This window comes from Xiphophorus couchianus, chromosome 2 (assembly GCF_001444195.1).
Source record: "Xiphophorus couchianus chromosome 2, X_couchianus-1.0, whole genome shotgun sequence".
In the NCBI taxonomy this organism is placed as follows: Eukaryota; Metazoa; Chordata; class Actinopteri; order Cyprinodontiformes; family Poeciliidae; genus Xiphophorus; species Xiphophorus couchianus.
The window spans coordinates 31697618-31710624 of record NC_040229.1 but is presented as its reverse complement, the minus strand read 5'-3'; the positions used below and the strand labels follow the sequence as shown (position 1 = coordinate 31710624).

The 13007-nt window shown below is 38.3% G+C and overlaps 2 protein-coding genes across 7 annotated transcripts in view; one reads left to right on the top strand and one right to left on the bottom strand.

Moving 5' to 3' along the window:
- Positions 1-1814, bottom strand: part of cep290 (centrosomal protein 290) — a 67431-nt gene extending 65617 nt beyond the window's left edge. The window contains exon 1 of one of the 6 annotated variants that reach the window (XR_003593549.1): positions 1170-1813. Coding sequence is in view for 5 of the 6 variants with exons in the window: in XM_028002108.1 (XP_027857909.1) it covers positions 1170-1277 (108 nt within the window). In the remaining variant the exon portion in view is untranslated. Of the gene's footprint in view, positions 1-1169 lie in introns of all 6 variants that reach the window. The other 5 variants (XM_028002108.1, XM_028002116.1, XM_028002099.1 and 2 more) reach the window with 5 other exon arrangements.
- Positions 1815-1852: 38 nt separating this feature from the next.
- The window catches only part of tmtc3 (transmembrane O-mannosyltransferase targeting cadherins 3), a 33069-nt gene continuing 21914 nt past the window's right edge, over positions 1853-13007 (top strand). Inside the window, exons 1-5 of the mRNA XM_028002129.1 lie at positions 1853-1985; positions 3064-3277; positions 3401-3619; positions 8866-8965; positions 11183-11298. Coding sequence (XP_027857930.1) covers positions 3089-3277; positions 3401-3619; positions 8866-8965; positions 11183-11298 — 624 coding nt within the window. The 5' untranslated portion in view covers positions 1853-1985; positions 3064-3088. The remainder of the gene's footprint in view (positions 1986-3063; positions 3278-3400; positions 3620-8865; positions 8966-11182; positions 11299-13007) is intronic.

Sequence of the window (13007 nt, the reverse complement as noted above, 5' to 3'; positions counted from 1 at the left end):
ACTGACGGAGGCATGAATTCTGTTCTCTATCAGACAGTCTTGAAAAATATGCATCAGTCTGTGATCTTCAGCCCAACCACATTTAGGTTAGGAAGCAGGACAGTGATCCAAAGCTTGGCAACAAGTCCATGCCTAAATGCACAAAGGAATTGGAACTTCTGGAGTAGCCTACACAAAGTCTGGACTAAAATCAAATTGAGGTGCTTTGGAATGACCTTAAACAAGATAGTTAATGCTTAAAAACTCTTCAATGTAAATAAAATAAAACAATTCGACGAAGAAGAGAGAGCCAAAATACCTCCATAGCGATACAAATGACTCATTGCTGAGTTTCACAAACAATTGATGGCAGTTGTTGCCAAGGGTGACATAGTGTTTTTTGGGAAACGTTTTGGTTTGTAAACGGTTGTTCATAATTGTTTAGGTTGCATCATTGCCCTCATGTTTTAAAAACTTTCCGACAGCTATGATGAGTAACTGTGACAACAAAGTCTGCTTTTTTTATTATTATTCTACAACCGGTAGCAGCTGATTAGCATCTTAAAATCTCTTATACCTGAGCTATGACCACCAATGATGAGGAGCGACAAAAGCAAATAAGGTGGAATAGCAGTGCTTGCCAACAACTAATGGTGTCATCCTGGACATAATGTTACTGCTGTCTGGAAATTGAGATGTTAAAATGTCATGACAGTCATGCGACTGTCATACATCAAGACTTTAGACAGAGGCATCTCAGGATTTGTTGCGAGACTGACTGTTACCAGAGATCCTTCCTACCCACAGAATCACATCCACAACACTCTGAAGATACTTAGATGATCTAAGTTGAGACAAAATTTCATTTCATTTCAGAAAACATAAGGTGCTTCTGAATTGAACAGCATAAGCAATTAGGACTAGGAGGGAATACATTTCTTAGAAGGAGCCAGGTTAGATCGGATTGCTTTCACCCTTATTAATCAGAACTATAATTTAAGAGCTTATTTTTAATTTCTGCTGCTTGGTGACCTGAAACATTCAAGTGTGACAAACGTGGAAAAAAAGAAGAAAATTGCGAGGACATATTTTTCAGTGCTTTGATTCCTCAAGCATGCGTTTTAAAATCAAGAAGGTAGAGAACACTGAGCACGTCAATATTATGTAAAATATAAACCATAAATAATTACCGCAACAAAAATGTGGAAGACTTCATCCAGTTCGTCTTTTTCACATTCATCAAGAGTCTTTGGATCAATTTTCAACACTTTATCCCATATGAGACCAGACGGCGGCATTTTGAACAAGGAATGTTTTTACAGATTCGGTTAATTAATGTAGTTAGTAAGCTTACTGCGACAGAGCGCCTCCACTTGATTATATCGTCAATAATACATTATTACGGTTTTCAGTGGCATTATATAGGGAAACAAAAACAACTCTACTCATTAAGAATGAACCGTACAGCATTTATAATCCACAGCCTTGATTTAAAGACGTATTCAAAGCACTTAGTTGAATTCAGTGGGGCACGTCAGACTTGACGGAAGCAAACCTGAGGTACACAGGTGGGGTAGAGTAGCAGCAAACATGTATCCTGAAAGGTCCATGTTGTCAAGCTCTGGCTGCTGCTGCTGCTAGGTTACGGCTCACACAACAGCTACTTGAAAATAAAACAAACACGAACCGTGAGCTTTTGGTGGAAAGAAAAGAAAAGTAAGCGCAACCTGGTGGACAGCGCGAGCGTCTAACATTAAAGCAAATCAAGGCATTTTAATGCGGTTCTGGTCGCGCGGAAGCTTTAAAACGTCCAACCAGCCACTGACTCTTTTTTCCCTTTAGCTCGGCTAATGTTTAACTTGCGCGCTCACCTCTGCACCGGAAGGGATAGCTGCGGTGCGTTTAAGCTAGTTGGTATAAAACTGTAAAACTCCCGAGTCTTCTGTGCCGTCCTGAATTTTTATAAGTTTGACTGAAGCTCGTGTCTCTGCTCTTGCATTTCCTCGGTAAGGCAGAACTAAACTATTACACTTCCACCATTTCCAGTCTTTTTAAGAGTAGTAGAAACCTAATTAGCATTGCCCGCTAAAGTTGCTAACGCAACGGGACATTAGCGAACCTGACATTTTCACGATACTCGACACTTTGTGGTGTGAAGTCTTTCAAAAAATAATGACAGCGTCATTTCTCGTTTAATTAAGCAACGTGTGCTGCTAATGAGTGACCTAAAGTGTCTGCTATTTTGTTGGGCTTGACAGCACAGGTGTGGTTTGATTACTGTTTACACGAAAGACTTAATTTCCCTACAAGTTCTCGACACTGAGATGTAGTAAATCTGTCCTTGTTTTCAACAGTGTAATCCTCTAATAAGATCATAGCACATAGCAACATTACTAAGGTAAAGAATTGTACTTCTGACATGCTAATATCTCAATATCCAGGAAACAGAGACAAGATTTCACAGTAAATATTGTCTCCGATGTGATATGTAGGCAACTTTGGGATTTGGAATCATAGATAAGGTATCATGTAAGCTTTTAAGTTGCTAATCATCTTCATGGTTGTAAAAACAATGTTTTTTTTTGGGGGGGGGGGGGGGGGGGTTGCCACAGTTACGCGTCATAGTAATTGTTCTAAAGTTTTTAAAAAAAAGTAAATGCAAAAATCCTCCTAGCTCCACAACATCCAAATAATTGTCAGAGAGAACAATGGTTAAAAAAGCATAAAATAAAAATATGAGCATAGCAACGTGCTGCCGCAATCCTAGAATCAATACACATAGAGTTTTCTTATGATTTGGTATTACTTGGGTATTAAATATGTGTTATTAATTACCTCCAATACATTTGTGTTTATGTTTGTAAAAGGTTTAGTTTGGTAGGATTCTTCATTAATAACCCAAAAAATAAAACATTTTCTTTGAAGGTCTTACTTTTAAAACTTATGAGTAGATTTTGTTGTCTTGGAATTTGTAGTCAGCCAGTGTTGCACCAAATAAAAACTCCCTGCTGTTCTTACATTTAATAATTTCAAACCTTCTTTGTTGGTTGGTTGGTTGGTTGGTTTGTTTGCTCTCTTGCACAGTGACCCATGACGGCTTGGGTCAGCTATGGCTGTTGTGTCATGGAAGGAGATGTTGCTTCTGACTGGGCTGGTGATGGGATGTTACTGGAACAGTCTGGCATGTGGCTTTGTGTTTGACGACGTCTCGGCTATCCTCGACAACAAGGACCTCCGGCCCTCCACGCCTCTGCGCAACCTGTTCCTCAATGACTTTTGGGGAACGCCAATGGCCGAGGCAAGTATCTGTTAAAGGTCTACCTCCAGCATACTGAATATTGGTTAATTTATCGAACGCTGCATCCCTTCGCAGCATCATATTTTGCTTAAGTTTCAGTTTTGAATTGTAAAATGTCTACAGGAGAGGAGCCACAAGTCTTACAGACCACTGACGGTGCTCACGTTCCGACTCAACTACCTCTTCAGTGAACTCAGTGCAGCTTCCTATCACCTGCTCAACATCGTTCTGCATGGAGTCGTCTGCATGCTTTTCCTGCGGGTTTGCCGACTGTTCCTGGACAAGACTTTTAGCTTGCTTGCTGCGCTGCTCTTTGCCGTGCACCCCATCCACACGGAGGCTGTAAGTTTGGATTGTGTTTAGTGGGGAATTTAAAAAAATGCATGCACTGTTGGATATTGAAGAAAACAGCTTGGGGGATTCTGAAGTCAACTTACTCAGAGGTCTGGGTATCGTTTTTGAAATGCCTGAAAATAGTCAGTTGGACATATGGACTAATCTTGTGACCAAATATAACTTACTGGAAGTAGGACTGTCAAAATAAAAAAAATTCTGGACAATAAATTGTCCAAGAAATTATTGGCATAAATTTTAATATAGTCATTTTGAGACCATTTTCAGCTAATATAATAACAATGGCATATTACAGTTTCAGTATGTAACTGGCCGTCCACAACCAATCCTCTACTGTGTCCATCTGGACCATCCAGGGTTGCACAGCAGTCATCCGTGAACAAGTCTGTTTGAAAATTAATCTTCATGTACGACTGGGCCCACTGAGACCGTTTCTGCTTGTGAGCTCTGGTTAGGGGAGGCTAATAGTAGGTTGATGCACCACAAGCTTCTGGAGGATCCTCCACCTTGAGGTTCCAGAGGCTCCAGCAGCTTCAAATAACTGTTTGCTGCTTTGTAAGGGCATTTTAACAGCTGCTCTCTTAATCCGATGAATTTGTCTAACAGGAACCTTCCTCATTAAGCCTTTATCTGTACAAACCCATCTTTGTTCTGAATCAGCCACAAATCTCTTCACAGTATGATAACGCTTCAGTTTTTGTTAAATATCTAATGTTTTCATACCTTGTCATACGGCACTACACCATCTGATGATTTTCATCAGCAGAGATTCTTTTCTCTTTGCCATATTGCTTGAAACCTGTGGCCTGCTTAATAATGTGGAACATCCTTCTTAAGTAGATTTCCTTTAATTGAGCTCATTAAACAAATTAATCAACCAGCTCTCTGAAATTAATGATAGTGATTCAAAGAGCCCTGACACACAATACCATCTATACATTTAATAGCACAACAAAAAATGTAATCTTTATGACACTTAAATCCAATTTGCATAATAATTTAGAACACAGTGTAGTGAAAACAAATATCCTGTTTACTTTTGAAACAACTTATTTAAGAAAAACTTTAAAAGGTTAATTGGTTTCTCTAAACATTCTCCCAAGGTCTGATTGTGTGTGTGGATGGTTGTTTATCCTGCCTGTCTCTGTGTTGCCCTGCGATGTACTGGCGACCTGTCCAGGGTGAACCCCGCCTCTTGCCTGAAACGTTCGCTGGAGATAGACACCAGCGAATGTTCATAATATCCAGAGTAATTATGCTCTGAATATCTTGTTCTTTTAGCAAATAGCCTATTTTTGATCTTCTATGCTCCAGTTAACTATTAGTCAATTACTAAATTTGAGAACGATATTTCAATTGTTGAATGAATTGTTTCAGCCCTAGTTTAAAATAAATGTAATTTGTTTACGCTGTCTTTTCCTTTTGTCAGTCCCATAATTTGAACAAAAATCTCTGGACCGTTTGATTAGAAAAATTATTTTCTAAAATACAATTCAATTTGGAATCGAATTGTGACCATAAATATCGGGATTGATTCTCTAGACACTGAAAAATGTGCTCTCTACTGTTCAGTTATTGAACCACTTCACTGTGGTGGGCACCGTTTTGCTTTTTGTTTCTTGTTTTTATTTACGCATACTTTCTAATACGGCACCAGCTACCACAGCTGTTGTTGAACTGGATGTCATCTGCCCCCCTGTCGCACATCCCGCCGCTCGCCCCCGAGTCTTCTTCCCGGCCCGTTCCAATCCGCGCAGCGCCTCTCAGACATCTTGAATGGAAACAATTTGCCTCACAAATGAGGCCTCAAAGTTGCTCCAACGGATGCCCTTTGCGTTATCGCCGTCTGGAATCTCTTTCTGAACAGATCATTTGTTTTGCTGCAGCGTTCCAAGTACTGAAGGTCCCTTCACGATAAGTGCGCACAAATAGGCCTTGTCCTGCCTCCTCACTGTTCTCTGCTGATGACTTTTTGAATGGAGGTTTTTTTTTTTCTGAATCTCCCAAGAATCTTCAAATCCAAATTGTTTTAGTATTCTCCTTAAAATCTCCAAAAGTGGCTTGAGGGCGAAGAATGCAATTGAAAAGCAGTTTGCAGATGCTCACTCAGAGGAGGGGTAAATTGGGTCTGGGTAATTCTGTGTAATTGAGCTAACCATGTTCAACTTGTCTTCTGTTCAGCTGGGTTAGCTTTGATGAACTGATTAGATATATGAGAGCTTCCTAGAAGTTGGATGCCTCTGCTTTTTTTTTTTGTTCTTCTTTCCTTCCTTTGCTAATTGACAAATAGGTCAGTTCTGTGAACAGAGCATGTGCTCCGTTTGAATGTTGTCTCTAATCCTTTTAGTCAGAGGCCGCAGCCCTCCCCTTAATGCCTGTGCGTGTGTGTTCTTAAGGGCTGCGGACCGCAAAATAATAGGCTCTTAATTTGCAAAGCTCTTTTTGGAATCACGTGTGGAACCTTATGAGAGGTTTTAGGGCTGGGCTGGTTTGGAATGAAATAAGGCTTCGGGATGGAACGGAGAATGTTGTTTCTTCCACACGAGGGCAGTCATCATTTACTCAAGTGACAGACGTTGCTGTCAGAGAGGCTCTTTTAAAAGACGAACTATATCTGCTGAGGTGATTTACCTGAGAGCTTTTGTTTCCACAGCTGGATTGGACGGCTCAGATCAGCAGTACTCCGGCTTCCCGCTGTTGTAGATAACTCCGGTTTTCAACGCTTCCGAAGACGCAGTGTTATTCCGTGTATTAGGTATCCCGCTGTGGAATGTGTCACCTCACTTCTGTCAATGAGTTTCAGGATTTATTGCTAAATGGCTTGTTATGAAACCCGGGAGTCGTAGTGAATCATTTTTCGCTCTTAAGTTAAACAGAATTCAGCTTCCCAGAGAAAAGACTTTTAGCAGGAAATGCAGCAATTCTGTGTGAGGCTTCTTTGCTTGGTAATTAGTGTGGTTTGCAGAAGGTGTGCAGAAAAAAAATCTTAATTCTGCTCTCAGAGTCTTATCAAATAAATCCTCTGGCTCAGAGCCAGCTTTTTTTTTTTATGTCTTTAGTGTTTCTCAGTCAGTGGCTGCTGCCTCCATAGATGCCTCTAAATAAAACTTATGTTTCTGTGTTATGCAACATCTGGTTTCAACCATAAGACGTTAGTTCGAAGCAGTCTTCTCTTTATGCGCACAGCGTAAGGGTAGCATTTGCTCACTGTCTTCCACCACCTCCATCTCGACACACTTCAGAACTGCAGAGAGAATAAAACCCACCGTCCTGAGAAAGTTTGCAATCGATTGTTCAAATTCTACTCACACCTTATTAACCGTTTTAGATTTTGTCATGTTAAAACAAGAGAGGCACCAATATAAAAATTTGTGGGGATATAAGGGTGCAACTAACAATTACTTTAGAAATTGATTTTTCTGATGATTAATCGATTAATCGGATGAAGAAAAATTACACATTCTGCAAATTTTTCATTTAACCACTAAAGCCTTTTTTTTATACATTATATATTAGAAATGTACTATATTAATATAAACAAATCATTAAAATCTTTTTAAATAGGAAAATTAACATTTTATTGCCTAAGAGTTAATAACATGGCATTTCATTAGTGAATTTGAACCACGTGAAGCTAAAACTATTGTCAGTTGAGGAGTTTTGGCTTAAAACATTTTCACAGACAAGTGTTTTTAACTTCTATGCAAAATATGTATATATTTTTGTGCAGTTCTTTGCTTATTTACTGCTCTGAATTGGTTTTTTCACCAAATGGCCTTTTTTGGAGTCTGTATACTCTAATTAATGATTAATCATTAGTTGTCAATTATTTCATTAATCGATTAGTTGAGATTAATCCGATTAGTGGTTTATTTTTTATGCAAACGTGTGCCAAAGCAGATACGGCAGCAGTGTTTTGAGTGGTTTCTTTTATTTTTTATTTCTCCGAAGAGTTTTTGCGGCGCTAGTGGCTCGTATTTTTTCCACAGTAGGCAGACAGGAAGGAGGGTGAGGAGAGGGGGGAAGACATGCGGCAAAGGTCGTCGGGACCCGAACCCGCGACGTCCGCGTCGAGGACTAAGGCCTCCAAACGTGGGGCGCGCTAACCCCTTGCGCCACCACAGCACGCCCCATTGAGTGGTTTCTTGTTGTGGAACAGCTTTGCTTTTTTTTTTTTTTTTTATGAAAGTAAAAATGAAAGTAACTAGGTCATGTGTTGACAGTTTACTTTTTAGTACTGAAATGTCTGAGGTGTCAACAATAATACAATTCCATTTTTTTGTGTTGTGCTGCTTTCCCAAAACTCAATCAAGAAACACTGAATACAAAGAAAACACTGCTCACATCAAGTTTATCCTGAGTCAAAAAATGTTAACTCAGAAATTTCCATGCTTTTTTTTTCTGGAAAATTTCTTGGATTAATTTTAAAGTATTTGAGGTTTTTTTTCTAAGCAAATTTTTTGACTTTTCAAATTCAGAAATTTCCTAGTTCTTTGTATAAAACTTTTTTTTAGATTAATCTTGAAATGTTAGTGTTTTTCTAGTTAATTTTCAACTTTTCAAACCTAGAAACGTTCTTGTTTTTCTAGAATATTGCCCAAATATCAAACTTGTTTTTTCTAGAGAGAAATTTACTCAACCCCCTTTATTTGAATTTTAAAATTTTTCTAACTACAGTGTCATTGTACTATCAAATTCAAGTCGGGACTTCAAAGTGTTGATTTTGCTTTCAACTCTAGGATTTAAAGGAACTCAGTGTTTCAGCAGGTTTGCAGTTTTCAGGAAGTTTGTTCAGATTAGAGGAGCATGAAAACTGAATGCTGATTCTCCATGTTTGGTTCTGATGCTGAGCTCCAGATTGTCTCCTCGGTTGTGTGTTGAGTCAAACAGAAGCTTTGAAAGCTTTTTTGGCCCTTTGTGTTTGCGGCTGATAATATGGATGTCGAATTTTCCAACAATAATTAAATAGTCATAATCAACGCATATCGCAGGTAGAAGATCACTGAATTCAATGAAAAAAATTGGCCATATCTTTTGGGGGTTTATATAGGGTTAGAAGCAGAACTTGTGGGTTTTTACCTCAATTCCCAGATATTCATATTTTTCTAAAAATGTTGTCTTAACATCCTACATCTCAGTGGTCTCAAACACCCCATGCCTGTGGCTCCTATAATGTTGCTGAACTATGGATATTAATATTTTTGTTCATAAAACGCCTTTTCCGTTCTATTCAGGTGACTGGTGTTGTTGGTAGAGCGGAGCTCCTTTCTTCAATTTTCCTCTTGGCTGCTTTCCTGGCATACACAAAATCAACTAGTACAGACCACTCCATTGGTAAGTCACATGGACAGAAAATTCTTTAACGTTTCCTGAGTTTAAATTTTTTTTTTTAAAGAATTTTCTGTGAACTTTCTTTGTTTTTTTCTTTCAAAAACCAATTTCCTTTATCCTTATTAGATTATCCTTTTTGATGATCTAACACATTTTTCTATCTAACAAAGATAACTAGACTAAAGACAAAAAACACTCTGTGTTTATGTACCCACGTAAACACAGAATCTTCTCAAATCCCCATCTTCGTTGAAGTTTTCTTTTTTTTTTTAATTACCTTAGTGGTCATTTTAATAAGAAGTTATCCATATCTTCTTTTGTGAAAATGTAAAATTTCACTTGGCCAATAGAAATCCTTTTCTCCTCTTTTGGAGCCAGTCAGAGGTGGACTTCCTGATGTGTTTTGGATGTTGTTCTGGGTTCTCGTCTTATCTGCTGATTTATTTGTTGACATGAGAAAGATCTGTATTTTTTCCATTTGTGTTGAACGGTTCTCACTATTCTTTGCATTAATGGTTTTGGCAACCAAACTAATTGATGCCAGTGAATTTGTTCATCATCTGTTCTTGTTCTTGTATTGTTATAGACTGGTACCATTTTGAGATCTTTTAGCCTACTTCATGATGTAAGACAGGTTCTGTTTTGTGTTTTTGTGATTCTACAGGTCACTCAGCAATCACGAAGAAACGTAGTTTTTGGTGTTTAATTCAGTTTTCCAAAGAATTCACCCAATAATAATTAATTGCTGGTTGTAAATATGTGAAAGGCACTGTTTTACATGAGGATTCGAAAATACTTTTTGTATTTGCTCAGTTTATTCTTGTCTTGTGTTAAAATTTGTTTGATGATTGGAAACGTTGAAGTGAAACAACATACAAAGACATTATGTATATTATTGAGACCACATGTTTGCTACTACCAAGAATCCAGCTGACACTTCATGGGTAGAATGGGTGGATAATTTGACCAGTCATCACAATGTTTGTGGTTCCTACCGCAGGGTCTCTGTATTCTATAGAATCTGTCTACATGACAGCAAACCCCAAATCGCTCGCATTAACAGGTGCCTTTAGGGGAAGTTGCTGGCTTTTTCAGCATGGAGGGAACACATTTTACAGAGCGTTTCGAGTTTGAACATAGCTCTGATTTTCCTTGGGTCATAAACTTTCCAATGAAATGTTAGTCTTTTTCTATTCAATGAAAGGGGGCATTCAATGAAATGCCCCCTTTTTATTGCTTATGTTCGCCTACATTTCAAGTAAACACGTATTTGACAACATGTCGTGTTAAAGAAGAGATCCCGAGGGACTAGTAGGTTAAAGACACTTGAATATTTTTTTTTCCATTGTTCAGGTCTGGAGGCTACATCAGGGGTTATGGATGAAATGTACTCAAGAACCAGAATTATCTAGGCTGGCCATGTAGGACATACTTTGTTTTTGAAATTTGCTCATTTTTCCCACAATATCAATATTTATCAATATTTTTATTTTTGTTTTATTTTAACTGTGCCGTTGGATAGCCTTATAAATACAATGTTTGTAAGAATATTTTGTTTTTTCAAATCTCCGTTTTTGTTGAAGTTTTTATAAATAACTGTTTTTTGGGTATAGAGCAGAGTTTTTGTGTAATACACTTAAAGATGTAATAGTTTTGCCAGATGTTCGGCGATGTGTGGAATAGGCCTGAGATAGCATTGGAAGACTTCCTCTGCCAAAATGATCACCTTCAAGTTTTCCTCCAATTAGCAGGTTTTCCATATGAACAAGTCGGATTCTTTCTGGAAAAAAAAAAAGTTTTATGGTCAAACACGGCAAAGATTCCAGCAATAAAAGACTCAAATTATGGCAAAATATTTCCTGGAACAATTAGTTATTTGGTTTATGGGGAAATCACTGTTTCACTCAGGAAAACCTGTGGAGGTTTGTTCACTTCAATTTAAACACTCCGTTTTGTCTAATTGCTCTAAATATGTTTGACTTGAAGCAATACAGGTTTTTCCTCACCACTGTGTGTAAATTTCGGACTGGAACTGGCTATCGGGTACAAACGCAGAGCAATTATCTTAAAGGGCACTTTACAGAAACCTGATACGAAAGCTACTCACTTCTTGATTTATTTAAACAAAAGAAACTCAGACACCAAATTTTATATACAGTCAAGTGATCTCGTTGTCTCAAATGTTTGTTCTTTCTTCCTCTTTTTTTTTTTTTTTCCCAGTGTGGCCCCCCATTGCTCTGACTGTAGTTCTGGTGGCTGCAGCAACGCTGTGCAAGGAGCAGGGGATCACCGTGGTCGGCATCTGCTGTGTCTATGAAGTGTTTGTTGCACAAGGGGTAGGGCTCTACAGACACCTTGGTCTTGTTCATTACAGTTGATCGCATACAGAATGTTTGCGATCAACTCTTGGAGCACAAAGAGGCTTTCTTAGATAAACATGAGGAATTTGTGGAAAAGAAAAAAACAAATTTTCTGTCTCAGACCAGTATAACTGTTCTCAGTGTTCCTCTTCTAGTATAAGGTTAAACCACGTTTTACCTCTCTCTGGACCTTTAGAACATTCATATATGCGGATATTGTAATAAATAATAAATAACAAATGCTGTTGTGCGGTATGTAAAGGGGAACTCTTATGTCAAATCCACTTTTTTGAGCTCTACATTTTGTCATAATGTTATTCCCTCATTAAAAACATACCTGGAGGGTTGCCTTGGTTCTTTCTTTCCTTTTTTGGAAATCCTCTTATGCTCCAATGGCAACCATTTAGCTGTGCAAAATGCCTTGGTGGCCCTATCACCGCCTTTAATACGAAATTCCTCCTCTGAGCTGCAGTTTCCAAATTTCCGAACTTCTGCCTGACAGAGCCACAACTCTCCCACTCAGCTTCTTCAGACTAGCCAGCAGCAAATAGCAAACGCCTGGTGGAACTGAGCTGAGCTGCTTCTTAGAGTAACGGCGGTTAGAAACGTTGTCAAAGAGTTAATAGAGGAGCCATGTTGTGATGACTTCCTGAAGGCGGAGTTTCAGAAAGAGCAGGAGTTTTTAAAGAGACAGAGGCCCAATTCAAGGCGTTAAATTACAAAGACAAATTTCTTTTAAGTCATACTTAATATACAGTACAGACCAAAAGTTTGGACACACCTTTCTAATTCAATGGGTTTTCTTTATTTTCATGACTATTTATAAGGCAAGAAATCCCACTTATTAACCTGACAGGGCAGGTTGACCTATGAAGTGAAAACCATTTCAGGTGACGACCTCTTGAAGCTCATCAAGAAAATGCAGAGTGTGTGCAAAGCAGTAATCACAGCAAAAGGTTGCTACTTTGAAGAAACTAGAATATAAGGGCTATTTTCAGCTGTTTTACACTTTTTTGTTTAGTGCATATTTCCACATGTGTTATTCATAGTTTTGATGCCTTCAGTGTGAATCTACAATGTCAATAGTCATGAAAATAAAGGAAACTCATTGAATAAAAAGTGTGTCCAAACTTTTGGTCTGTACTGTACATATAAAGTGTTTTTATAACTACTGAAGGTAACATAGGTATAAGATTGTGTGATGAAATGGCAGGATGTGCCTGTAAAACACAGAACACTGCCCTTAAAGTGAAATGAAACCCAGTGTAAAAACATAACCCAAACAAATTTAGAAAAATTACAAAGTGGGCAGTGCCAGTTGGTCAGGACGACCAACTTAGCAACTTTGTCACTATATTTAATGATTTTTTCTTTTTTTTAGAGCCCTCTATTGACTATTTGTTAAAATGAGCGACAAGCAGCAAATCTAGCGACCTTTTCATGTGTTATTGGAGACTTTGGCTATGGCGTGTGAAAGCACCAGTCGTTGTGCAGTAACTGGTCTGAGCGAGCAGTGACTGCTGTCCTGAGCCGCTTTCCAAGCCTTGTAGCATTATCTTAGGAAGTTTACATGAAAATGTCCCAATTTGCACTGTAACAAAAGATAACACACCCGTATGGTTCAATTTATAGTTTATCTACAAAAAAAGTTGATTTGGTGTTTAATTGCTCTTTAAAATGACTTT